The sequence below is a fragment of the Pongo abelii genome, chromosome 19, assembly GCF_028885655.2.
Source record: "Pongo abelii isolate AG06213 chromosome 19, NHGRI_mPonAbe1-v2.0_pri, whole genome shotgun sequence".
Taxonomy (NCBI): Eukaryota; Metazoa; Chordata; class Mammalia; order Primates; family Hominidae; genus Pongo; species Pongo abelii.
The window spans coordinates 92,818,662-92,846,454 of NC_072004.2; the positions used below are offsets into that span (position 1 = coordinate 92,818,662).

The following is a 27,793-nucleotide window of genomic DNA, read 5'->3' on the forward strand; positions in this document are numbered from 1 at the left end:
CCAGGGGCCCGCCCTGCCCGCTAGGTTTCCAGGGAGCTTTTCAAGTTCTTAGTTGGGCTTGATGGAGTTTCCCAATGCATTGTCTCAGAGCAGGAGGGGCCCCGGCCGAGTCCGAGAGTCCCCTCAGTCACACCCTGTGCTGATTGGAGCAGCCAGGCAGCCCGTCTTCTGGAGGCGCTACCTCTCTCTGGTTACCCCTTCTAGAATCTTCTGCGTCCAGTTGCGGCCTCTCCTACACAGCACACCCACCACCCCCTTTTATCTGTGACTCTTCTTTGTCAACCTTCTCGTGTCTTTGAGAATGGAGACCAGGTCCCCCTCACCCTGGAGTTCAGCAGAACCTAAACCAGGCACATCCGTGTAGGTTCATGTGGGGGCTCTGCCGTCACCTCCAGCCCAGCTCGGCACTCTTTGGATCATGTCATTCAGTGCCGGTCCCCCAAACCTCTCCCCTGGCTCTGCAGGCCTGGGAAGCAGCTGGCTTCTGGGTGCAGCTATGACCGGAGCCTGAACTCTGCTCCCTGGGGTCACTGTCCCCTGTAATTAGGCTGCAGCTCATATTGGCTCGGGCAGAGGCCATCTGCTGCCCGCCTTGGGGCCACAACACAGAGAGCGCCGTGATTAATGGAGGCTCCACCTGGGCCAAGTGGCCCCTGGTGTTAGGCGCTTTTTTTTTTTTTTTTTTTTTTGCATTTTTTAAGTGCTTGTAACATTTTCCCTAATCGACAATGAGACGAGAAGGGAGGGAGGGGTGGCTTCTCTGCCCAGGCAGATCAGGAATGGTCACTGCCTGTGTGTGCAGTGACAGGTCTGGGAACAGACAAGGGAGAGCTTGTCCGGGAGGCTGGACCCTCACACCGATGCTGCCTGTGCCTGGCAGCTCCGTCCCGGGCCTCAGAACAGACACTGACCAACACGCTCCTCAGGGTCTCCAGGTCCGGGTCCTGGTCCCCGGCAGAGCTTCCCATCCATGGGAAGGAGCACAGGGCAGCCTTGCTGGCTCCTCGCGGGGAGCTGGGATGCATTTCTAAGAGCAGCATGCGTGAAGCCCGGAGTCCGGGCGAAGGAGTGTTTGGGGAAGAGTCTGCTGTTGTTGGAGGGTGGGGAGTAGAGGGGAAGAAGGGGCACACGGTGGGCTGAGGAGGTGGCTGGCGACCCTTTGGTGGGGACGAGGGGCTATGAGCAGACCTGGAGCCAGCATCACGTTTCTCTGTCTCCAGAATCGAGGACGGAGAGCTGCCAGAGAGGCCCTGGCGGGGTGTCTGGGGCCACCTAAAGGACGTGGGTGGATTAAAGCTGAGGAAAGCCTCATTTTGGGGGACTCCGTACTTAACCTTTGAGGCCCTCAGAGCTGCAGCCTGTGGTTTTTCGAAGTCAATCACCTCCTAGGGCCTCCCTCCTGCCTTCGGCGACAGCCATTTATCAGGGAGTCTTTGACCCAAGGAGACCTGAAAGGTCATCTGGTCCTTCTCCTACCCCCAGGCAGGCCACACCTAGACCCTCCCACACAGATCCGTCCTCACACTTCTGCTGCCTTCCACAAGGGAGGGAGGGTGGGTGGCCCTCTCACCCAGGCCCTGGCGGCCCCACCCCAGCCAGGAAATTCTTCCTCTTTATCTGCCTCACATCTCTTCCCCTGCAGCTTCCGCCCATTTCCCCTCAATCTGCTCCTAGTGCAGCAGCCAGCAGCTGGTTTAAAACCCGGGGGTTGGGGGGTGGGGGGAGCGCTAGACCAGTGCATCACATCTGAGTGTGTGCCAGATGTGCTCCCATTCCCATAACTGATTTAGTAAAGAAAAAAGGAAGTCTAGCAACTTAGCGCGGCTTTAAAGTCTGCCTGGAATGACCCTGTGGCTGCCGGAACCAGGGGCACGCGGTAGATGGTGGGAGCAGGCACAGAGAGGCCTTCGTCCCGGATCAGTCGCTGTTGTCCTCTTGGAGGCTGGGCTGTCTTTCAAGAAGAGGACCCAAGGCCCTGTGAGCGGTGGCCTCCTCTGGAGCCTTTACTGTGGTCCTGGTTCTGCTCTGCGTAGAGATGGCTTGAAGCAGAAGCTGTTACGTGGCTGTCCCAGGAGGGCGCCCGTAGTCCCAGCTACTCAGGAGGCTGAGGCAGGAGAATGGCATGAACCTGGGAGGCGAAGCTTGCAGTGAGCCGAGATCGCACCACTGCACCGCAGCCTGGGCAACAGAGCAAGACTGTCTCAAAAAAGAAAAAAAAAAAAAAAAAAAAGAGTAGAGAAATATTTCCCAGAAGGCCTGTAGCCACCTCCCCTTTATGTTTCAGAGGTAAAAAAAAATTGCACATTTCCATTCTTTTTTTTTTTTTTTTTTGAGACGGAGTCTCGCTCTGTTGCTCAGGCTGGAGGGCAGTGGCGCAATCTCGGCTCACTGCAAGCTCCACCTCCCAGGTTCACGCCATTCTCCTGCCTCAGCCTCCCGAGTAGCTGGGACTACAGGCACCCGCCACCACGCCCGGCTAATTTTTTGTATTTTTAGTAGAGACGGGGTTTCACTGTGTTAGCCAGGATGGTCTCGATCTCCTGACCTCGTGATCCGCCCGCCTTGGCCTCCCAAAGTGCTGGGATTACAGGCGTGAGCCACCGCGCCCGGCCGCACGTTTCCATTCTTAAACAGGTGGCTCCCTGACCCTGGGTGTGGTTACTCCAAGACCCTTCTCTGGTGGGGCACGATTCTGGCCCCAGGTAGGGTGACCGTATAACTCACTGTCCCTTGGGGGACACTTGTTAGTGAAAGGGATCCTTGAATGACTACGGTGGGACAACAGATGTGAGCTGAGATTGTCCCAGGAAGGCTGGATGTATGGGCCTCTTGAGCCAGAGGAGACACAGCAGAAAGCTCTACAGCTGATGGGACTGAGCAGAAGGGCCGGTGGAGGCTGGGGCAACGCACTTGCCCACTGTGAAGGGCCTGTGTGAGCTGATGGCTGATGAGAGGGCAGTGGGGTGAGGCTGCCTCCTGCCAGGCTAGACCAGCTCCAGGACACCCATATCTCCTTTTCAGAACCAGTGACTCAGTGGCTAGAAGGGGCTTCAGAATTGACGGGACACTGAGGGAGTTGAACGGAATGGCCAGAGTGGCCACAGCAGGCTCAAGGCCTCCTCCCCTTTCTTTTCTGTGTTCTGTTCCTGGGGTCTATATCCTGGGGTTGCTGTAACAGAGTGCCACAACCTGGGGGCTTACAAACATAGCTTCCGGCGGCTCCTGGAGATTCCTGGCGTTCCTTGGCCTGCAGACACATCACCACCATCTCTGATCTCTGGCCCCTGTCTCCACGTGGCTTTCTCCCCCTGTCTGTGTGTCTTTCTCCTTTTCTGTCTTTTATAAAGATGCTCACCATTGGATTTAGGGCCCACTAAATTCAGAATGATCTCACCTTGAGATCCTTACTTTAATTACATCTGCAAAGATCTGTTTTCCAAATGTGATCATGTTCGCAGGAGTTAGGACTTAAGACATATCGTTTTGGGGGACACTGTTGAACCCACTACATTTAATAAACCCAGAGTTGGTGCCAGTGTCCCCTGCGGACACCATAGCAGATTCTGGAGGTTCCTTGTAAAGGAATCCGTAGGACTTCTTTTCCCTTCTGGAGGGATGAGACTGTAGCTGGGCTGGGGAAAGCTGCTGGTTCAAGCTGGGGCTGGTTCAGCTGGTGCTGGCTTGCCAGCTTGTTAGAGAGCTTTATCCAGGGAGAAATTAACATCACAAAGTTGGGGGATAAGAGAAGGTTTGGAATCCCAAGGGCTGGCTGTTGAGGTCAGCTGCCCACCCCTTTGTGTTCCATCTTACGGGGACCCAGGCCTGTCAGTGCTCCGTTTCTGGAAGGAATGCTGTGCCCCATAGGCAGGGTGGAGGGTCCCCTTGCAGCCACCGAGCTGCTCTTCCTGTAGCGTGCAGAGGGAAGGAGGAGGCTTGTTTATTTCTCTTGGCCTCAGCCGAAAATCCAACCACAGGCTCTGGCACTAGGCAGACCTGCTCATTCTCACATCATCATTGTAGAGTGAGCCAGGCCTCCTGGATGGGGCTGTGATGAGCAGGAAGGACCCCCGGAGTGCCTGGGACTTCTCGGGCCCAGGGTTGCCAGAGGCAGAAAGAAGCCTCCTCCTAAAACTTGAGCAAAGATAGTCATCAGAATCCATCAGATGGGGCAGGGTGACCTCACGGTCACCCTGAGTGGCCTCCTGTGGCTCTTCCCTGGGTGCCGACCCCCCTGATGCATTTGAAGTTTTCAGGGATACTGTTGACGCTCCCTGCACCTCCATCCAGGGGTTAGTGGAAATGGTTCTTTTCCTGCTTGTCCAGAGGCACTGTGCATGATGACCCCAAGTCCCAGACCTCAGTCACTGGGCCACGTTTGCAGATAAGCCTGGGCAGTCAGTAACCCTTGGCCACCAAGCTGGCCTCCTGCAGACTGGGCCGGCACTGGAGGCGGGTCTTAGCTGCTAGCACCGTGGCCCAGCCAGGCCTGGCCTTGGAAAGGCAGAGGGGGAAGGGACTGGGAAAGGGATTGAGCTGCGGGGGGCGGTGGCACCCTGGTTCTTCCCTCCCAGACCTTTGGCAGGTTTGAACTATCTGGCTGCGGCTCTCTAAGGAGGGAGCGCCTCCTCCGCCTTGATGTGGACTTTGCCTTCTGTTCACGTTGTCCCTGTCCCTAAACAAATGTGGCTGTCTGTGGGGAGCCTGGGGGCCGGCCTCCACTGACACTGCTGTTTCCTGGCTTCCCTTTGTAGGCTCCGCTCAGCTTCACTGCACCTATTTTTAAGCCCTTCCTTTTGGACAGTTTTGCTTCCTGAGAACACGCCCCTCCCCATCACCCCAACTGTGTCCTCCTCCCTATCCGGAGCCTGCTCCACCTGCCCCAGGAGCCACCTCCCTTCTCCACCAAGCAGCCCAGGCCAGGGGTGGGGCTAATTTGTGTCCCTCCAGAAGCAGGTCCTGAGACAGGGATTTCAGTGGGAGGGGACACCAGGAGATGCCTGAGTGTGGGAATGGGCAAGGCAGGGAATCCAGCCAATAAAGGGTACCTCGTCAGCTCATTGTGACCACAGGTGGCTGCCCAGCCCCCATACCAGGCAGCATGGGGAGACTGCAGACCATGCCCCCAGCCTTGTCCCACCTGGGGTTGGGGAAGGGAGCTGGGGTTTTTATATTTCACTTCTTGGCCAAGGACTGCACTGTTCACTCTTTCCAGCCTTCCGAGGGTTTGGGCACTAGGAAAGGCTCTGGGTGGAGACACAGAAATAGGCCATGTGAAGTCAGTGGGTGTGATTGGTGGCCACCAGCAGGGTGACCACACATGTCAGCATGCACAGCCCCCACAGACGCACACCCAGGAGATGGTAATTACACCAGCAACAGTCATCCCTGCCGCGTGCCGTGCCTGCACCCAGGGAATCTTATTTTTTATTTATTTATTTTTATTTGAGATGGAGTTTCACTCTTGTTGCCCAGGATAGAGTGCAATGGCACGATCTCGGCTCACCACAACCTCCGCCTCCTGGGTTCAAGCAATTCTCCTGCCTCAGCCTCCCGAGTAGCTGGGATTACAGGCATGCACCACCACACCTGACTATTTTTGTATTTTTTGTAGAGATGGGGTTTCTCCATTTTGGTCAGGCTGGTCTCGAACTCCTGACCTCAGGTGATCCGCCCACCTCGGCCTCCCAAAGTGTTAGGATTACAGGCATGAGCCACTGCGCCCGGCCTCAGGGGCACCTTATTACCCCGTCACCTCCTACAGCAGGTAACACTGAGGACACTGAGGCTCAGGGTAGACTGTGGTTATGTCACTCTCCTGTTTGGTTCTCCTGCTCTCAGCCCTGAAATAAAGAGCACAGTCCCTGTGCAGGCCCATACGCCCGTCTCCAGCTCTGGAGCAGTCCTTAAGCTCCTCGAAGGCACACCAGGCCTTTGGCCCTCGTCCCCCAAGTCCTGGATAAATAGGAGGTGAAGGAGCCTTCGCAACTGGACCCCGCTCGGCCAGCGCCAAGGCTCTGCCTGACTCCCCACCCCACCCTACACAGATCAGGGACCTGTGCCAAGGTCCAGAGTCACAGGAGAGTGAAGACAAGGAGGTGCCCATGGCGTACATGCTGCTGGACTCGCTTTGTAGATCCTAAGGGTTATGGGGAGTTATCTGCCATGTGAGGTTTTCCCGTGGCTTTTTCCTGCAGGCTCAGGGTAGCGTACAGGGAGGTGCCTCCCTACTCCCTAGCACCATCTGTCCGGGTTCCCTGGGCCCTGACCCTGGCTCCCAGGTAGCCAGTGTTTCTTCAGGGACAGAACCTGCTTTGCTGCTGCTCAGAGGAGACCCAGTTTGACCAGGGCTAGCGTTCCTGGAACTTGAGCCTGGAATTCCACCCTGCCCTGGGCAGAGGCCACGTTGCTCCCTCCTACGAGAGCTGAGCTGCACATGAGTTTGTTCTGACCTTGGGCTCTAGCATTTCTTTGCATGACATTTGTCCCAGGCTGGAGCAGGGCTCTGTGGCTCGCTTGGTATGCCCTCCTCAGACCGAGGCCTGATATGTGCACCGGGAAGTGCTTGATCTGGTTTCAGGAGCTGGGAGCGGTTTGCCAGGCAGCCTGCGGTCAGAGCAGGGGCCTTAACAATGGTCCCTTGTGCGGCACATTCCTCTCTAAACAGGCCCAGATCCAGGCTGCTCCTGCTTCGAACCCCCCATGGGCCTGGAGGGGAAAGTTTGCATCTGGAGGGTGGCCCACTGTGGCCTCTTTTTGTGTCGCAGCTGAGACTGTAGGCGCTTGAGGATAGGAGAAGCCCTGTGCCCATCCTGGGCTGTGAGATGTTTTTCCAGAGGTGGGGATGGGGATGGGCCGGTGTGCAGTTATCCACACCCTCCAGCTTGTTGGCATCAAGGTCTGTGTGTGTGTGGTTTTTTTTTTTTTAATTTTGTTTTTCCAACATGGAGCCTTGCCATTTGCCCGGGCTGGTCTCGAACTCCTGGCTCAAGCGATCCTCTTGCCTCGGGTTCCCAAAGTGCTGGGATTACAGGTGTCAGCCACCACGCCCAGCCAGTACCAAGGTGTGTTTTTTAAGAGCAATATCGGCCGGGTGCGATGGCTCACGCCTGTAATCCCAGCACTTTGGGAGGCTGAGGTGGGCGGATCACGAGGTCAGGAGATCAAGACCATCCTGGCTAACACGGTGAAACCCCGTCTCTACTAAAAATACAAAAAAATTAGCTGGACGTGGTGGCCGGGCACCTGTAGTCCCAGCTACTTGGGAGGCTGAGGCAGGAGAATGGCGTGAACCTGGGAGGCGGAGCTTGCGGTGAGCCGAGATTGCGCCACTGCACTCCAGCCTGGGTGACAGAGCGAGACTGTCTCAAAAAAAAAAAAAAAAAAAAAAAGAACAATATCGATGGTTTTATTCCCTGAACATGCTAAGTGATCCCCATGTAGTATAAGCATCTCAGAAGGCAGGAAATTGTAATGAACAACACCCACCGCCATTCATTCTATCCAGAGATCGTTATTTTCTGCCCGGGTGCGAGCGTGTGTGTGCGTGCAAACTGCACGTGTGTGTGAAATGGAATTAGGATCTTTGTATACATCTTGTATCCTGCTATTTTTACTTAATATTCTCAACATTTCTCATCTTCAAAAATGTGATTCTAATGATGGTGCAGGCCTTTGACATATGGGTTTAGAAAATCTGCGGAAACCCGGATTGTTTCCAGGGTTTGTCAGTTTAATGCTGATGCAAATGTCCTCGTACATAAATCTTTCTGTACTTCTGATTATTTCCTTGGGATAAATTCCCAGAAGTGGGCCAAAGCACATGAACGGTCTTCAGGCTTTTGGAGCAAGTTGAGATCGGTGGGGAGTGGAGAAGGCACCCAGGGGGGCTTTTGGGAGCTTGCGAGGTTGGAGTCTGGCTTTAGGGGACTTGAATTCACAGATGAAGGAGAGGGCTAGCAAAGGTGGGAACCTCCTGCTCTATGGGTGGGGGGGGGAGGGGGTGACACTGCTTTACCTTCCAGTGACAGCATGGGGATCTTCCCAACATGACCTGGCTCCGCATCTTTCTGACACTGCATGGTCCACAGTTGTGATGTTCAGCTGGGAGCCTCTTTTGTGTCCTTCAGTTGCATTAACTCCTTGCAGACAGAGGAGGAAGCTGTGCGGTGCTCCTCCCTGCTGCGTGGGTCCTTTGAATCTGCCCAGTCGGGCCTGTGGATCTGTGTAGTCACGTGGCGGGGGGTCTAAAATCTGCAAAACGACAAGCTCACGAACACTCTCGCTTCTGTGGGTGAATGTGGATACCCCTTGGCTGCCTCTCCCTCCATAGGGAAGATGGAGACGCGTAAAGTGACAAGGACCTGCCCCTGGGCAGGTTATGCCGGTTCCACTGTGAGGGTGGTGGCAGGGGGCTTCCCAGGAGGTCTGCACATTGGGAAGAGAGGGGCGACTGTGTGTGACTGCAGGACCCAGGGCATAGTTTTAGGACTCTGATGGGGGAGGAGATGCTGGGGAACCCTGTTCTGCCAGCCTGGTGACAGGCATCTCCTAATGTTTCCCGGCTGGGTACAACTCACAATGTCCTCCGTGGGGAGGCAATTGCCCATGAGGCATCCCTGGCGGGGATGATCTTGTTTCATTGCCAAATATCCCAGCAATGAAACAAGAATCTAGAGTGATGTGATTCCTCCGATGACTTCTCCAACCATCTGGGGTTTTTGTGCGACTCCAAGAAGGGGGAAGAAGGCAGCTCTCGCTCCTCTGGGCTCCTGATGTGGCAGCTCTGGAGTGGCCACGTGTCCGTTGGCCTGCAGTGGGCCCTTTGTCGAGTGTGATTGTGGTGGGATTGGGGCTGGGCTGGAGAGTGGGTGACCACACCAGCGAGACTGACCCTGGGCCACTGTGCAGCCGGGGGTTTCATCTTCCCAGGGGTCTCGTTGTGAGTGTCCTGGGGCTGCCAGAACAAATTAGTGGAAACCAAGTGGCCCAACCAAGATCGATTCGTTCATGGTTCTGGAGGCCAGAAGTTTGAAATCAAGATATTGGCAGGACCACACTCCCTCTGACAGCTCGAGGGGAGGACCCTTCCTTGCCTCATGCAGCTTCCGTTGGCCCAGGCGCTCCTTGGCTCCGGCAGCATCTCTGCAGTCTCTGCTCTGTCATCACGTAGCCCTCTCCACCGTGTCTCTTTGTGTCTTGAGTCCCCCTCTGCCTTTCTCCAATAAGGACACCGGGCACTGGATTTAGAGCCCATCCCAAATCCAGGATAGTCTCATCCCAGGATCCCTAATCACATCTGCAAAGACCCTTTTTCCAAATAAGATCACATTCTTGGGTTCTTGGGGTTAGGTGTTAGACATGTCTTTTTGGGGGTCACTAGTCAACCCTCTACAGAACCTCAGACGAAAGTGAATCTTCACAGGCTGAAATGGGGGTGAAGGTCTAGTGCGTCCCTCCTCCTTGGGAGCTCCCTCAGGGCTTGTGCCTATCCTGTGAGCCTGTGATCCAGACTTTTTTTTGAGATGAAGTCTTGCTTTGTTGCCCAGGCTGGAGTACTGTGGTGCGATCTGGGCTCACTGCAACCTCTGCCTCCTGAATCTGCCTCTGCCTCTGCCTCAGCCTTCCAAGTAGCTGGGATTACAGGTGCCCACCCCCATGCCTGGCTAATTTTTTGTGTTTTTAGTAGAGACAGGGTTTTACCATGTTGGCCAGGCTGGTCTCGAACTCCTGACCTCAGGTGATCCGCCTGCCTTGGCCTCCCAAAGTGCTGGGATTACAGGTGTGAGCCACTGCGCCCGGCCTTTAGTAGGTTTTGGTCGTCTTTTTTTTTTTTTTTTTTTTTTGAGACTGGGTCTCACTCTGTCATCCAGGCTGGAGTGTAGTGGTGTGATCATGACTCACCGCAGCCTTGACCTCCTGGCCTCAAGTGATCCTCTCACCTCAGTGTCTCGAGTAGCTGGGATTACAGGCATATGCCACCACCCCTGGCCAATTTTTGTATTGTTTAGTGGAGTTGGGGTTTTGCCATGTTGCCCAGGTTGGTCTTGAACTCCTGGGCTTAAGCGATCTGCGCACCTTGGCTTCTCAAAGTGTTGGGGTTACAGGCGTGAGCCATCACGCCTGGCTTAGTAGGTTTTCTAGAAGCGCCTGAGGCCTGGTGAAGGCATGGTTTCATGGAGTAGAGAACATTCAACTCTGTTCCCGGGGAGCCCGAACACACCCCCTGCAGCCAATCTCAACAGTCATGACGTGGCCAGGATGACGTGGGGAGGGGGTGGTGTGGACTGTGTGGGAGGCCAGCCCCCCTGGGAAGTGGGCTGGAGTGGGCTTGGCTTTGATGAGGATTCACAAGAAGAGGAGGAGGAGGAGGCGGTGGCATGCTCGTTTGGGGGGATGGCATGAGCCAGGGTGGGCACCTCTTCATTTAGGTGTCACCTTCTTGACATTCCAGCTGGGACATGGTTTCCTTGGGGAAGATGGACACCCCCGGAATGGGGCGTCTCCTGGTGAAGATGGACACCTCCAGAATGGGGCGTCTCCGGTTCTCACTGTTCTCCTAGCACACAGTTGTATTCTCTCGCAGTTCTGGAGGCTGTGAGATCTCCTGGCTGTTATCTAGAACAAACCCGCCTATGAGCAGCGCCGTCCTGATGGTGGGGTGGCCCTTGCGGGTGGAACAGCCCCTGCTGTCTCAGAGCTTACTGAAAGCTAGGGGGCATGGGAGTGGTGCTGGACCGAAACACCCAGAGGGATCATAGAGCCTTACAGTAAGCACAGAGGCCAGCTAGTGGGGAGGGAGGGACCCATCCATGAAAAGACACCAAGCACTGAAAGAGAGGAGAGGATGGTTGGGGACCGGCACGCATGTGCATTTTGCGCAGATGGCCAAGGTGGTGAGGCGCCAGCCACGCAGACAACTGGAGGAAGGAGGAGTGCCCTGGGGGAGGGACCAGCTCCGGTTCTAGAATGATCCACTTGTGCATGTGGGCCTGGCTGGAATAAATCACTGCATCTGCACCGTAGACTCAATCGTAAGCTCACACCAGGGCAGGCTCTGCTGTGGTGCAGGGTCTTAAATCATGAGTTGGCCATGGTAGGGGTGACTCCAAGGGGACTCCCCAAGGAGGGGGTTCACCGGATCTCCCAGGGAAGGTCGTTTGTTTTCTTGGGTTGGACCTGGGACAAGGCCTTCTCCTGTCTAGTTTCTGTTCTCCAACTTGTCCACATGGAAGGATGCTGAGGACACCTGGAAACTGGCCCCTGCTCTACAGCACCCATAGGACAGAGGCACACCATGTGGGGACAGTTTGGACAGTACTCAGGAGGCAGGGGTCAGATCAGAGGACTGCGGGAGGCCCTGGGAACCACACGAGGACACAGGCATTCAGCTCTGCACTTTCTGGCATCAGCCCGATGTATAGTTTGGCTCTGTGTCTACCCCGTGCCTCACTTTCCCTGTCTGTATGGGGGTTAATAATATTCTTTATAGCCCAGGTTTAAGCGGGTGTAGATGTGATGAGCTTGGTAAACCCATCTCATTACATTCATTTCTGGGCATTGAACCCTGGACTTTCTGGCTGGTAGAAGTGGACCTTCAGCCTTTCCTTGGGGCCCTAGGGCTTCTGCAGAATCAGAACACAGCGAGCAGTTTGCATGCAGGGCACAGAGGGATGGAGTGACACCATGTCGGGAGCCCACACCTGGCACACCCCTGACTCTGGGGCTCAGGATCCTGCTGCCCTGCGGCCACATGATCAGCCAGAGGTCATGGCTGGACCCACAGGTGAATACAGCCTGTGGATTTGATTTTGTTTGGCCCTGCAGTGTTTTATTTTATTTTTAGTTTTAGTGTTTGGAGACAGTCTCGCTCTGTCAGTCAGGCTGAGTGCAGTGACACGATCTCAGCTCTGCAACCTCTGCCTCCCAGGTTCAAGCGATTCTCCTGCCTCAGTCTCCCGAGTAGCTGGGACTATAGGCGAGCGTCACCATGCCCAGCTAATTTTTTATTTTTAGTAAAAATGGGGTTTCACCATGTCAGCCAGGCTGCTCGGTGTTTTAAAAAGGGCTTGTTTTGCTCTGTGCCAGCATTTAAAGATCAGGAGATATCATATAAAGATCCAGATTTCTACTCTCTTGAGAAGTGAACAGCTCTGGCCATGCGGGGCCCATATCCTCTAGGGCAGTGATGGAGCTGAGACAGGGCCTGTGACAACTGCGAGTTCTCTGGAGTCCACGTGGCTCCTTGCCCAGCTTCGGGTGGAGGTTGAGCTTAGTGACCCAGGATTTTGTCTGTGTCCACCAAGAAGGAGAGGTGCCCGTGGCTTAGAGAGGGTGCCCACAGGAGTGCCTTGCCCAGGAAGCTGGCAGTTGAGGCGGCCAGGATTAGGGGGTTGGGCTTCCTCTTCCCCTCCCCAGTGCCTGAGTGCATTTGGAGGAAGAGAGACGGGTGAGGGGAAGGCACTGAAATGGTCCTGGAGAGCTATTGTTGGGGACTGGGGACCAGCTGTCATCCCTTTTCCTGTGGGTAGGGGAGGCAGTGGTGGGATCCCATGAGACCCGGACTCTGTGGCCTGGTGAGGCAGGGAGCAGCTGGGAGACACTGTGGGTCTCCAGGGGGGTGTGCTGTGGGCCTGGCCTGGGGAAGGAGCTGATGAATGTGCCTGCCATGTGGGTCCCTTCCTGCTCTGGCCCTGATAACCAGGAGCTGCTGGCTCTCATTTGGAGTGCGGTTGTGGGGACTGTGGAGGTGGCAGCTTCCCAGGTACCATCCCCACTGCCTCCGAGGGAGCAGACCCTGGTGGAGAGGCAGGATGGCTGTAGGGCGGGAGCTGCGTGGTTGGCATCACTGCACGGGCTTGTAGTATTAGTTGGGAAGGTGCAGGAGAGGCTGATGACTGAGAAAGTTGGTTCCTGTGGACTAAGCTGGGGGAGCTGGACAACCAAGTGGTTAGAACCTTGGGCTCTGGTATCAGCCTGATGTACAGTCTGGCTCTGTGTCTACCCCGTGCCCCACTTTCCCCATCTGTACTGAGGGTATTGGTATTCTTTACGTCCCAGAGTTAAGCGGCTGTAGATGTGATGAGCTCGGTAAGCCCAGCACCTCGCTGGCACTAAAAGCTCCAGTGTCTGGCCGGGCGCGGTGGCTCAGGCCTGTAATCCCAGCACTTTGGGAGGCCGAGGCGGGCGGATCATGAGGTCAGGAGATCGAGACCATCCTGGCTGACACGGTGAAACCCTGTAAAAATACCAAAAATTAGCTGGGCGTGGTGGCGGGCACCTGTAGTCTCAGCTACTTGGGAGGCTGAGGCAGGAGAATGGCGTGAACCCGGGAGGCGGAGGTTGCAGTGAGCCGAAATTGCGCCACTGCACTCCAGCCTGGGTGACAGAGCGAGACTCCATCTCAAAAAAAAAAAAAAAAAAAAGCTCCAGTGTCCGCTCTTGGTGTCATTGATGGGGTTTTGTTCCCACTGCGATTCTGATTGGTTACAGTTGTGGTCACTTATTATTGGAGGCGTGTCCCCCGCTGCAGCTGATGGTAGAGGTGTGTTTGCTGGTGGTGTCCCAGTGTGTGCCTTGGCTGGAGGTGAGGAGGGATAAAAACAGCCGCGACAAGAAGGAAATCAAGGCCGGGTGTGGTGGCTCACGCCTGTAATCCCAGCAATTTGGGAGGTCGAGGTGGGTGGATCACTTGAGGTCAGAAGTCCGAGACCAGACTGACCAACATGGTGAAACCCCGTCTCTACTAAAAATACAAAAGTTAGCCAGGCATGGTGGCCCGTGCTAATCCCAGCTACTGGGGAGGCTGAGGTAGGAGAATCGCTTGAACCCGGGAGGTGCCACTGCACTCCAGCCAGGGCAACAGAGAAAGACTCCATCTCAAAAAAAAAAAAAAAAAAAAAAAGAAGGAAATAAAAGTCTTCTCTGGAACTAGAACGTTCCTATGTAGACGTAGCTGGAGGGGGAGGCTGTGTGGTTTGCGCCGTGGCCATGGCAAGACACGATGGGCAGCGTCTTCCCACTCAGCCTGAATCTCTGCCCCAGAACTCATGACAGGTCTCCTAGGATGGGGCTGTCCCTTCCGCTTGCTGAGACATGAAGGATGGGAAGAGCCCCCGGGCCCTCTCCGCAGCATCGCCTGCCTTCCTCTGCTGCTCCTTAGCAGGAAACATGCCGGGGTGTTCCCGAGCCGTCCACTTACCAATTGCACTCCCTCTTTTTATTTTTCAGCCTTGAAAAGATCTTTTGAGGTCGAGGAGGTCGAGACACCCAACTCCACCCCACCCCGGAGGGTCCAGACTCCCCTACTCCGAGCCACTGTGGCCAGCTCCACCCAGAAATTCCAGGACCTGGGCGTGAAGAACTCAGAGCCGTCGGCCCGCCACGTGGACTCCCTAAGCCAGCGCTCCCCCAAGGCGTCCCTGCGGAGGGTGGAGCTCTCGGGCCCCAAGGCGGCTGAGCCGGTGTCCCGGCGCACTGAGCTGTCCATTGACATCTCGTCCAAGCAGGTGGAGAACGCCGGGGCCATCGGGCCGTCCCGGTTCGGGCTCAAGAGGGCTGAGGTGTTGGGCCACAAGACGCCAGAACCGGCCCCTCGGAGGACGGAGATCACCATCGTCAAACCCCAGGAGTCAGCCCACCGGAGGATGGAGCCCCCTGCCTCCAAGGTCCCCGAGGTGCCCACTGCCCCTGCCACCGACGCAGCCCCCAAGAGGGTGGAGATCCAGATGCCCAAGCCTGCTGAGGCGCCCGCCACCCCCAGCCCAGCCCAGCCAACCCTGGAGAATTCAGAGCCCGCCCCCGTGTCTCAGCTGCAGAGCAGGCTGGAGCCCAAGCCCCAGCCCCCTGTGGCTGAGGCTACACCCCGGAGCCAGGAGGGTGAGTCGCAGAGCGCTAGGTCTTGGATGCTGTGGTAATGGGGGGCCTGGTTGCTGTCTTTGCCACAGAATCTTGGAGGAAGAAGCTGGATATGGGTGGGGGGGTGCTACCCTGGAGACCCAGAAAGACCGGAATGCATGGGGATGGGGGTCTGCAGGCTCAGGAGAGGTGGCTCTCTCTGCCTGATGGGAACATGCCAAGATGCCCCAAGCGGGACTTGAATGAGAGTTTGGAAAGATTCTCTGGGTTTCAAGGAGCCTCCTTTTTGGGTCACCGTGGGCCTTGCTAGGACCTCTGTCTGCTGTGTGTCCCTGGAGGGCCTGGGAGGTTTGGAGAATGAGGAGCCACGCAGGAACCAGAGCAGGCTCGTGCAGGGGTGTGGGACAGGGTGGAGTTGAGACCCCTAGAAGGGCTGTCACATTCTGGTGGCTCCTGCTTGAGGAATTGCAGGCTGCCTGGATATGCCCAGCAGAGGCCGAGGGCTCGGGGAAGGGAGGAGGGACTTATGCCTCCTGAGGCTTGCATTGGAGCCCATGGTCTGGTCCTCCTTCCCCAGGAGGAATGGTTGTGGCAGAGGGAGGGGAACATGAGGAGCACCTTAGCCTGCAGGACAAAATTCTCAGGGCACTGGGAAGGAGTGCCTGGACCAGGGGGCTCTGTGATAGCTGCACACAGTTTTATTTGGGGGTGCCCTTCTGGCGAGAGGGGAGAGGCCATGGGGCTCCAGCAGTGTCCTGGGAGGGCTCAAGCCCACAGCCATGCTGACGTGGAGGTTACAGGCAGGGGATTGGTGCCAGTCCTGTGGGACACAGGGCCTGTTCAGAAATGCCAGGCTGTGGGACATGGTTGGGTCCCTTCTCAGAAGTGTGCCCCCTGGCCCCAGCAGGGATCGTGGCTCCATGGGGCTATGTTAAGGTGCCAGCTGGGTTAGAAGCCCCTCGAGAGCCGGGTCTGATTCTGGGCACAGGATCAGAACTCAGTAATGCTCAGTAAGCCTTCTTTGGGTTGGACGAACAGCACAGTCTGGGTTTTTGATTTAGCTTTTTCTTCTTATTTCTAACTGTGGTGAAATACACAACATACAATGTGCAATTTTAGCCACTTTGCAGTGTACGTTTCAGCGGCATCCAGTACATTCACGGTGTTGCGCAGCTGCCACCGCTGTCCATCTCCGGTACCCTTTTCATCCTCCCAAACTGAGCTCCGTCCCCATTAGACCAAGCTCCCCATGCCCCTCCCCCAGCTGCTGGTAGCCACCATTCTATTTTCTGTCTTTATTATGAATTTATTTGACCACTCTAGGAACCTTGTGTGAGTGGAAAAATACAATAATTGCCCATTTTGTGTCTGGCTCATTTCACTCAGCATGACGTCCTAAAGGTTCATCCGTCGTGCTGTAGCATGGGGTAGAATTTCCTTCCTTTCAAAGGCTGAATAATATTCTGTTGTGCGATGCACCTGTGTTGTGTAGCTGTTCCTCCATCGGTGGACCCTTGTGTTGCTTCCACATCTCTCTAAGTCCCGCTTTCCATTTTCTTTGACTTTTCTTTGACTTTTTTGAGACAGGGTCTCGCTCTGTCTTCCAGGCTGGAGTGCAGTGGTGTGATCACTGCTTACTGCAACCTCTGCCCCCTGGGCTCAAGTGATCCCCCAACCTCAGCCTCCCAAGTACCTAGGACCACAGGTTGCGCGCCACCATGCCTGGCTAATTTTTAAAATTTTTTTGTAGAGACAGGTTCTCACTAGGTTGCCCAGGCTGGTCTCAAACTCCTGGGTTCAAATGAGTCTCCTGCCTCGGCCTCCCAAAGGGTTGGGATTATAGGCATGAGCCACCCAACCCCTTTTTGGTTTTTCTTTCTGAATGAGAATTCTCCAGTGGTCAGTGGGCTTGGGGGCTGGGAGGACGTGGGGGCTGGGAGGACGTGGGGCCTGGAGAGGGTGTGGGTTTGTGGGGAGACTAGTGCTCCTCATGCTTTCACGGGCATGTGGAGCACACATTTGTCTCGGCAGGTCTGAGGCCTGGGACTCTGCATTTCCTACAGAGGAGGCATCGGAACACACTGAGTAGCCAGAGGCTAGTGGGCCTTGGAAAGTCCTTTCCAGCCCTCAGTGTGTGAGTCCGTGTTCCCTCTCCCATCTCTCTAAGCTTGACTCTGAAAAGCCACCCTGCCCCAGCCACCCAGACTCAGTGACAGTGGCTGCTGGTGGCATGGTGTCAGGCCAAAGGCATGGGCAGTTTGCAGAGTGGCAGGAGGCTGTTTCCTCCCCTGCCTTCTGTTGGTGCAGGACCTTTGTTTGACGTGCCGGATACACCCCCATCCTGGGTTAATGTGTTCACACTCAGCTGAGTCAAACAGGATGTGGCTGGGGAGGCGGTTGTCACCGAGCCATCTAAATCTCGGTGATGGCTGGTGCTGGATGCACAGGGACATGGTCCTGGCTCTGGGGGACAGGTAGGGGGATGTCCATGGGGATGTACAAGAACATCCTCCTCCAGGGGCAGACACAGTTCAGCCCCTAAATTGTGCCAGAGACTGTGCCGGGAGCCAGGGCCAGGGACACCACCTGCGGGCTCTGCTTTCTGGAGCTCACTGAGCCGTGAGCAGGATGGCTGGGACACAAGGCGTGCCCAGGGAGCTTCCCCAGCAGCGGAAGGTGCAATTTCATCAGGCCAGGAAGGGGAGAGAAAGGCAGGCCACGTGGAGGCAGCAGTGTTCAGAGCTGGCAGGAGCCTGGTGCTCTGGGGGGACGGTGGCTTTCTCCATGGAATAGGATGTACACCTTGGAGCCGGGGCATGGGAGAAAACCATCAGCATCCCAGACCCGGCCGTCCCCGGACAGGGACCTGTGCAGGTGGGAGTCCAGCTCACGTGGAGAGGTCCGTGGGCTGGGCTGATGGTCCTGAGGGCCTAAGCAAGTCCGGGTGGAGGAAAGGCAGGGACAGACGAGGGCAGGGCCTTCCCGATGGAGGAGTGTTCTTGAAATCCGATGGGAGTGGCTTCTCGGGGGGCCCAGGCCTGAGCCCCACTAGTTCTTCCTCCGAGGCACCACCTGCTTGCTTCTCCATCCTCCCTCTCTGTGTCACGACCGTTCTGGACATGGATCCAGTTCTGTCCAACTCAGCTTCCTGCCCATCTTTCCCGCGGGCCCAGCAGGCCATCCCCTTCTGCCCCTCCATGTGGGGCTGGGCTGGGAGTTCCCTGAGCCCCCACATGCACAGCTCTGACCAATCTCTGTGGCCCCTCTGTCCCCCGAGCACCAGGGATCCAGCTGGCACCATGGGGAAAGGAATCAGGGAGGGAGTTCTGTGCCCTCTGAGCAGATGCCCAGCCCCTTGGCTTCTGCCTGCGGGAGGGCGTCTATGCTGTGGTTTGTCTCCACCCCAGAGCTGTGGGTGCAGGGCATGGTCTCCTGGGGCCCCAGCTGAATTGCTCCCAGACTGACTTCCCCAAAGCACAGCACTGCTGAGATCTCTTCCCGTCCTGAGCCTTCTCTGCTCACTCACCGTAGGCCCCTCCACAGTTGATTCACTCTCCTGCTCAGCTCACACCTCTCTGCTTCCCAGCTTCTCCTGCTTTGATATTCCCTTGGTCTCCCACACCTTTGCTCACAACCCCTTTGCCCTGACCTCTTGAACCCAGACCTCTGCTTCTCTTTACATCACTGCCTTGTTGAACTCCTATGCATCCCTCAAAACCCAGTCCAAATACCTTGCGTTTGGCTTGGGATATAAATGATTTGTGTATAAACTTTCTTTCCTCTGCTAGCCTTTTTTTTTTTCAATGTAAAAATAGTTTTTCAGATCACAAAAAGTAATCGAGTACCCTTTCTTTAAAATGCAGGAAGTACAGAAATGAGAAAGAACCTAAAATTCACCTGTAAGCCGGCAATATCCATGCTTGAGGTTTTGCTGTATAGTCTTCAAAATTTCTTTCATGCCCCCACTAGATTCTGAGGGTAGGGCTGTTGTCTTGTTTTTTTGTTTTTGTTTTTGTTTTTTGTTTTTTGAGACAGAGTCTCACTCTGTCGCCCAGGCTGGAGTGCAGTGGCATGATCTCAGCTTACTGCAACCTCTGCCTCCCAGCTTCAAGCGATTCTTCTGCCTCAGCCTCCCGAGTAGCTGCGACTATAGGTGTGGGCTACCACGCCCAGCTAACTTTTGTATTTTTAGTAGAGACGGGGTTTCACCATATTGGTCAGGCTGGTCTCGAACTCCTGACCTTGTGACCCACCCGCCTCAGTTTCCCTGACCTCCCAAAGTGCTGGGATCACGCCACTGTGCCCAGCCTGTCTTGGTTTTTATAAAGAATCCCATAAGAGGCCGGGTGCAGTGGCTCATGCCTGTAAATCCAGCACTTTGGGAGACTGAAGCAGGCAGATTGCTTGAGCCCGGGAGTTTGGGACTAGCCTGGGCAACATAGAGAAACCCCGTCTTTACAAAAAATACAAAAAATTAGCCAGGTATGGTAGCATGCGCTTGTAGTCCCAGCTACCCGGGAGGCTGAGGTGGGAGGATCACCTAAGCATGGGAGGTTGAGGCTGCAGTAAGCTGAGATTGTGCCACTGCACTCCAGCCTAGAAGACAGAGTGAGACCCTGTCTCAAAAAAAAAAAAAGAAAATCCCATAAGATACCAAGTAAGTGACTTGGACATAATAGGTGTGCCATGAAATTACGCTGAAGGAGTGAGCCACTGGTGGTGAGATGGGGATGGCTTTTTTGTGGTTCTTGTAGGCAGATGTAGTGACCCCCATGGGTCGTCCCTAGAGACCAAGCAGAAACTGTCCTGGTCAACTTTACCCCCAGGACAACACCTGGTCTCTCCTCTGGAGGCTGTGCTGGAGGGCTCAGTGGGTGGGTGTTGGCTTCAGTGTGGGTGTTCTGGAAGGATTCAGCATTTCAGGAGGGAGTGTGGGCACCTAGATGGTTGAAGGGGAGGGAAAGGAAGAGAGGGGCTGCGGAGGGCAGAGGCATCCCTGCCTGCTCCTCCACCCCAGGGCCTGGTGAGGTCTGAGCTTTATGCTGGTGCAGTGGATTCTCGGTTTCCGAGGCTCTGGCCCTGCCCCTGGACTTGGAACCCTCTTTGCTGTCCTCCCACAGAAAGGTCCTCATCCTTCGGGGTCATCCCTGGTCCTCTCAGGCTCTGGGTGGGGACGGCCTTGCCTCCGTTCCCGGATCCCTGCTCTTTCCCTGCCCCCCCAACATGGGTGCCTCTGGGTGGGGTGGGGCTGGGCGGCAGCACCCAGGACTGAGCCTGCCAAGGGCTGGCCGCTGGCTCAGAGCCCCCCCACCAGAGTTACCCAACTCCGGCTCCTCAGCCACACCAGCCAAGTTTCTCCAGAGCTGCCTTATAAGGTGGGTGCTCAGCGCTCGTTCATGGGTCTGGTTCTCTGCCTTCTTGGGATGCTCACTGGGGGCAAGAGGGAGGCCAGGCCCAGTGCCCAGCTCAGTTCTGGGCATGTCCCGGCTCTGCCCCATGAGCCAACTGGTTCTGAACCATCATTCCAACCCTCCCAGCCTCAATTTCTTGATCTGTCAAAGAGGCATCTGCAGAGGTGGCTGGGGGCTGAGCTCTGGTGTATCCACCCGTCCCAAGAACCAAGAAGGGAGTCCATAGTGGTGCTGGGGCCACTTGTGACCATGGGTGTGAAATTGGGGTGGGGTAGACGTGGCAGCATGTCTCAGTAGTTTTCCTGTGACCCAGAGGGTCTGGAAATCTTTGTTGTGTGGGTGGAGCCTTGAGGGAGCAGGGGGTCAGGCCCCCGAGCTGATGATGGTGGGCGTGGCTCTTTGCATACTTGGTCCCCAGCGGACCCTGTGTTCCAGGGACAGAACAGGGAGGAATCTCAGCTCAGACAGCAGGGCTGCCAGTACAGCGTTGAGTATAGGGTTAATCAAAGCACGGGCTCCCTGGAACCACCCAACACAGAGCAGTGAAGAGGTGGCTTTGGGGAAAGTGGGGTCACAGCTGAGCCTGAGTGGGGGTTGGGGAGGGTGGGTATCAGCCTACAAGGGAGGGACACCTACTGGGCCCCAGAAGTTCCTGGTGGGGATCAGGGACTGTGAAGTTGGGGAGAGGGTGACCACCGTGACTTAGGGAGGAAGGGCCCCATGTTGACAGGACACCCCACATAGGCTGAGCCTATCCCTGGACTGTGGACTCCCTGAGGCAGGGTCTGCAGGTTCGTCCAGTACCAGGTGTAAGGCAGGGGGCCTTGGTAAGCGTCGAGGGACTCACTGGTGTCTGATGAAGCGGTGAGTTTGGATCGTGTCGTGCTCGGGTCCTGAGCCTGAAGGATTTTTCTGTGTGGGGCTGCGTGCTTCTGCTTCCGGAGGTATCCAGAAGACACTGACGTTCCTGCCAGGATGCCTTACTCGGAAGGTCCTGCTGCTCCCACCTCCTCCCATTTTCCTGAGCTGCTTCCAGAGGGCACCCAGGCCCCCTTTTACTTTGGGATTGGGTCTCTTTCTCTTTCTCCTTCTAAGAACAAGTACCCTCCTTCTCCGAGCTGTCCCTGGAGCCTCTCAGACCTAGGTCTAGAGCGGGAAGTCCCGCACGTGCTGGGGGAACAGGAGGATCAATGGGGGAGGATCGGCCAGGCTGGTGTGTCTCCTTTGTGGTGGGATGGGGTGGGGCCAGAGAACAGAGCCTGGCTCCAGCGCCCAGGAAGAAAACCCCTCCCCTCGCCGGCCTGCTCAGCTGCCTGCCAAGCACCGTGCAGTGATAAGAGGAAAGGAGGGCTGGTCCGGGAATGCAGCGGGTGCCGAGCAGCTGTGGAATACCTTAAATAGAGCGCGCAGCTGCGGGGAAGGGTGGGGCTGGGAGGCAGGCGCTGGGGGGCGGTTTCTCTGCTCCGCCCCCTGCAGCTCTGTGGCCCTGACCACCCAGCCTGGCCCCAGGATGGAGCCCCGGCCCCCAGACACATGGCACTGGGTGAGGCCTCCTCTCAGCACTTGTCCCAGGAAGCCAGAGCAGCTGCCAGAAGAGAGAGGAGCTGTGTCTGCACCCGCAGCCTCCCAGGCCCGGGACAGCTGCTGGGACTGAGGGTCTGCACAATGGCGAGCCTGTCCGGAGGGGCACGCCCCGGCCAGACAGCCATGCTCTGTGCGGTGTGGACACAGGGCACATTCAACCCTGGAGGAGCACACTCAGACTCCCAGCCTGGGGGCCCAAAGTGTGGGCAGCCCCTAACCAGATCCTGCATTCCAGCAGACAGCCTGGGAGGATGCCATGTGGTCCACCCTGACACACTGTGTCACCTGGGACCTCATGTCTGAGAGCTGCAGGGAGGCGCTTCCTCAGTTGGACTCCACTTCCTCTCCGGGGTTTTCTGTGGGTGTTGTAAGTGACTCTGTCTCCTTCAGTCCAAGGGGGCTCCTGGGGTCTGGGCTGTAACTGACAGGCTAGAGTAGCCCATGGCCAGGGCTGAGCTTCCTTCCTGTTCTCTCCAAACACTGAGCCCAGGAAGGGGTTAAAGTGGAGATGCCCTGATTAAAGTTGGGGGAGGCATGGAGCTCCCCGGACCCTGTCCCCCCATCCCACTGCTGCTACTGGGTGTACTCTGTGGAGCCCCAGGACTCTTAAGGAACCCAGAGTGGAGATTCCTGGTCTCATCCAGTGCGGGTGAGGGGGAAAGTGATTTGTCCACAGTTACGTGGCCACTGTCACCACACCCGGGTCAAGCTCGATTCCACTTCACGGCCCCGGTCTGAAACCTGGAACTGGAAATGGCCCTGGAAATCACTGATTCCATCTGCTGCCTTCCAAAATGGCCCGCAGAGGTTACGATGTAGATGCCTGTAATGCCTTGCCCACTCGTGTGTGGGGAAATGGCAGAGGAGCGCCGGCTTTGCCCTCTGCCTGGGCTGCTGCCCCTGCCCTGCCTAGTGGCTTTCCTCTCTGGTCCGTTTTCTCATTGTGGAAGTGGGCACAATTCTTCCTGTGCGGCGTGGTTAGAGTGAACAGTGATGATTCGTGAAGCAGGGCTAGAGCGCCTGGGGGATTCGTGTTAAACAAGCACATAAACGAAAGCCAACACAACCCTTATTTAATCAGCAGGCAGGCCTTGTCTGAAGCCCCCGAGCAGCACCTCATGCCATCCCTAGGTTCCAGGCCGGTGGTGTCGCCCCATGTCTCTCTCGCCCGCAAGCTGATGTTTAGAAGCCCTGCTCTGTGTTCTGGCTCCCATTCTCCCTGGGATCTTTCCCTTTCTTCATCCTAAAAAGCAATGCACGACTGGGTGTGGTGGCGGGCGCCTGTAGTCCCAGCTGCTTGGGAGGCTGAGGCAGGAGAATCACTTGAACCCAGGAGGTGGAGGTTGCAGTGAGCTGAGATTGCGCCAGTGCAATCCAGCCTGGGCGACAGAACAAGACTCCATCTGGAAAAAAAAAAAAAAAAAATGCGATGCCCAGTCATTCTTAGATAGAAAATGAAGATCACGTGAAATTTGGAAAGGAAGTTTTTCTCTCCCATTCCCCAACTCTCTCCCAAGGGGTGGCCATGTTGACAGCTGGGTGTGGCATTCTCCTGAATTTTATTCCTGCAGAGTCATTCAGGGCTTGTGTAAAAAAAGTCAATGTGTAAATATAGACTTTTCAAGAACACAAAGGAAATCAGACTTCTGCTACCAGCTTTTATTTTTTCCTTTTAACAACACTGTTGCCACTTGTAGATGTAGCACGTTCCTTTTTTTTGCGATCTCGATCTCGGCTCACCGTAACCTCCACCTTCCGCCTTCCAGTTTCAAGTGATTCTCCTGCCTCAGCCTCCCGAGTAGCTGAAATTACAAGTGCTTGCCACCACACCTGGCTAATTTTTGCATTTTTAGTAGAGACAGGGTTTCACCATGTTGGCCAGGCTGGTCTTGAACTCCTGACCTTGAGATCCGCCCACCTCAGCCTCCCAAAGTAGCACGTTCCTTTTAATGGTTGTCATCAGCTGTCCCATGGCCCTGCCAGGCTTGTCCAGCTTCCCACTGTGATTGAGAGGCTGCAACAGATGTTCTGGCACTTGTACATGTGCACACATGACTGCAGGATGCACCGTTAGTGAATTTCCGTGTCAAGGATGTGTGCATTTAAGTTTTGATCTGCCGGGCACAGTGACTCACGCCTGTAATCCCAGCACTTTGGGAGGCCGAGGCAGGCTGATCACTTGAGGTCAGGAGTTCAAGACCAGCCTGGCCAACATGGTGAAACCGCATCTCTACTAAAAATACAAAAATTAGCTGGGCATGGTGGCTTGTGCCTATAGTCCCAGCTACTCGGGAGGCTAAGGCAGGAGACTTGCTTGAACCCAGGAGGCAGAGGTTGCAGTGAGCCAAGATCGTGCCACTACACTCCAGCCTGGGTGACTGAGCAAGACTCCATATAAAAAAAAAAAAAAAAATTGATCCTTATTCCTGAATTGGTCTCTAAAGTGGTTACTAGAATTTTTAGGACCCCTCCCCTCGCCGACCTGCTCAGCTGTCTGCCGGGCCCTGTGCAGTGATGGTCCAGCAGGGAGATCCTATGCCCTTCACCCCTGGCTGAGGGCCAAATGCTCTCCAATTGGTGTTTTATTTTGTGCATCTCGGTCAAGCGAGAGGGATTATCTTTTTGTATGTTACAGGCCAGGGCCCTGTGTTCTGTTTTCATTTGGATGGTTTATCCTTTTCTTGTTGAAAATTTTTAAAAAGAGTTCTTTGTAGGCCAGGCGTGGTGGCTCGCACCTGTAATCCCAGCACTTTGGGAGGCTGAAGTGGGTGGATTGCTTGAGCTTAGGAGTTCAAGACCAGCCTAGGCAACATGGCAAAACCTTATCTCTGTAAAAATTAGCTGGGTGAGGTGGTGCGCCTATAGTCCCAGCTACTCGGGAGGCTGACGTGGGAGTATCATTTGAGTCTGGGAGTTTGAGGCTGCTGTGAGATGTGATCGTACCACTGCACTCCAGCCTGGGTGACAGAGTGAGATCCTGTCTTAAAAAAAAAAAAAAAAAGAGTTATTTGTATATCTTTATCACAGCAGGTACGAGTGTCTTGTCCCCAGCTGCCTACTTTTGATCTTATTTCTGGGATGTTCTTCCACACAGAAGATTTTAATCCTGATGTTGTCAAGTCTCTGCTTTCCCTTTTAGCTTTTGGAATTCACGTCCTGTTTAGAGGTCTCCTGCGTTCTGAAATTATAGGAAAGAATTTCACCCACGTTTTCTTCTAGTGCTTCTTCTGTGGTTTCATTTTTACATGTTGAAATCATGAATCCATTGGAATGTATTTTGGTTTCAGCAGCGAGGTAGGGGTAGATGGTATTGCCTAGATACACAGCAGCGAGCTTGGTCTGGAGCGGGTGGGGGGTGTGTGTGTGTGTGTGTGTGTGCTATTTTTATCAGTTTTGGTGTCTGTATTGTGCTGGCTTAGCAAAAACAGTTTGGATGCATTTCTTTTCCCCTCTGTGTTCTGGAACATTTTAAGCGGCAACATAATAATCTCTTTGTTAAAACTTTTCAAGAATTCACTCGTGAAACCATCTGAGCCTGATACTTTTGGGGGTGTCTAGCACTTTAAAAACTTAAATTTTTTCCATGGGTCTATAAGTTTGGGAGTTTTTCTTTCTTCTTAAAATTCATTATTTTTTTTTCCTAGAAAAGCGTCTTTTAGCTTATTTAAAATCCCTCGGCTTATTCCGAGGGGGTTGCTTTAGCTCGCTTAGTGAGGCCAGTGTGCAGTGCGGTGACTGACATGATGGATCAGCAGAGCACGATCGATCAGTCGGTGTGCAAACATGAGTGGCTGTGGCCGGCGCCCTGGGATGCTCTGTGTTGAGGCACATGCGTGCAGTGCAGGGTGATGTGTATTCTGAGAGGGGATGAAGCCACAGGACCCTTGCACCCTTAGGAGAGAGCCCCCCTCCCCAGGGCTGCAGACTTGAGTAGGTAGTGACAGGGGACTGGGTCTGGGGGCGCTGAGTGGTCCCAGCAGGCCAAGGGCTTCAGGAATTATAAGAAGTTTGGAGTTGCCCAGAGAGCGGCTTTCAAAATCAGTCTGGACTGCAGCCTCCAGAAAGACATGCGATTGACACCACGAACCAGGACACACCTATATATGGGGTGGGGGTGGGGGGGGGTGTATAAATGAAACCAAATTTCCATGATGGAATTCTTACCTTTACCATGCCTGTGCTACACTTTGGTATTTTCTTTTTTTTTTTTTTTTTCCCTCTCTCTCTCTCTTTTGTTTGTTTGTTTGTTTGTTTGTTTTGGAGAGAGGGGAGACTTTTTTCCATTTTTTTAAAACAGCTTTATTGAGATTCAAGTAAGCTACTATACAATCCACCCATTTATTTATTTATTTTATTTTATTTTTGAGACGGAGTTTCGCTCTTGTTGCCCAGGCTGGAGTGCAACGGCGCGATCTCGGCTCACCGCAACCTCCGCCTCCCGGGTTCAAGCAATTCTCCTGCCTCAGCCTCCTGAGTAGCTGAGCTTACAGATATGCACCACTACGCCTGGCTAATTTTGTATTTTTAGTAGAGACAGGGTTTCTCCATGTTGAGGCTGGTCTCGAACTCCTGACTTCAGGTGATCCACCTGCCTCAGCCTCCCAAAGTGCTGGGATTACAGGCGTGAGTCACCGCGCGGCCCAATCCACCCATTTAAAGTGCGTAATTCTATGGTTTTCAGTCTATTCAGAGAGTAGTGCAACCATCGTCACCACAACCAATTTTAGAAAATTGAAAATTTGAGAAACTTAGAACATTTTTTTCTTAAGAAGAAACCCCGTAGCTTTTAGCTATCAATCCTGCCCTCCTCCTCCATATTTCCTTTCTATCTGTGTAGATTCTTTTTTTTTTTGAGATAGGGCATTCTGTCACCCAGGCTGGAGTGCAATGGCTCAATCTCTGCTCACTGCAACCTCCGCCTCCCAGGCTCAAGCCATCCTCCCACCACAGCCTCCCGAGTAGCTGAGACTACAGGCCTGTGCCACCATGCCCGGCTAATTTTTGTATTTTTTGTAGAGATGGAGTTTCACCATGTTGCCCAGGCTGGTCTCGAACTCCTGGGCTCAAGTGATCTCCTGCCTTGGCCTCCCAAAGTTCTGGAATTACAGGCGTGAGCTACTGTGCCTGGCCGATTCTAGGCATTTCTTGTACAGAGAATTGCACGTTTGGCCTTTGTGTCTGGCTTCTCCACTTGGTGTCATGTTTCTAAGGTCCATCCACACTGTGGCAGGTGCCAGTGCTTCCCTGAGTAATATTCCACCATGGCATGGACCATTCCGTTGTGGACAGACATGTTGCCTTCATCAGCTGAGGGACATTGGGTTGTTGCCACTGCTGGTGAGTGTATTCTTTTCAAATTAAAAAAAAAAAAATGCTGGTCACCACCCACTAGATAGTTTTCTTGGCCCACAGGGTGGGACAAGCCGACCTGGGTGAGGGCCAGGAGGTGGCCAGGTGGAGGCGGCTGGAGCGGCCCTGGGTTGCTTCTGGGCGCAGCAGGCAGAGGTACGGAGGCAGAGTCTGAGCAGGTTCCCTGGGCGGATCTCCATGCTGGTAATGTTTGTTTATTCAAGAAGTCTCGGCCAGGCGTGGTGCCTCACACCTGTAATCCCAGCACTTTGGGAGGTCGAGGCAGGCAGATCACCTGAGGTCAGGAGTTCGAGACCAGCCTGGCCAACATGGCAAAACCCTGTCTCTACTAAAAATACAAAAATTAGCTGGGTGTGGTGGCGTGCACCTGTAGTCCCAGCTACTGGGGAGGCTGAGGCAGGAGAATCTGCTTGATTCCAGGAGGCAGAGCTTGAACCTAGGAGGTGAAGGTTGCAGTGAGCCAAAATTGCACCACTGCACTCCAGCCTGGGTGACAGAGTGAGACTATGTCTCAAAAAAAAGAAATCTCCTGTGCTGCCCTGTGCCTGGCACCGAGGCCGAGGGAATGCAGCATT

General features: G+C 54.9%; 1 protein-coding gene across 8 annotated transcripts in view; it reads left to right on the forward strand.

Moving 5' to 3' along the window:
* The window catches only part of SEPTIN9 (septin 9), a 217,729-nt gene that overhangs the window by 104,756 nt on the left and 85,180 nt on the right, over positions 1–27,793 (forward strand). For all 8 annotated transcript variants that reach the window (XM_024235327.3, XM_024235324.3, XM_054535775.2 and 5 more), the window contains one exon: positions 14,227–14,874. In XM_024235327.3, coding sequence (XP_024091095.2) covers positions 14,227–14,874 — 648 coding nt within the window. The remainder of the gene's footprint in view (positions 1–14,226; positions 14,875–27,793) is intronic.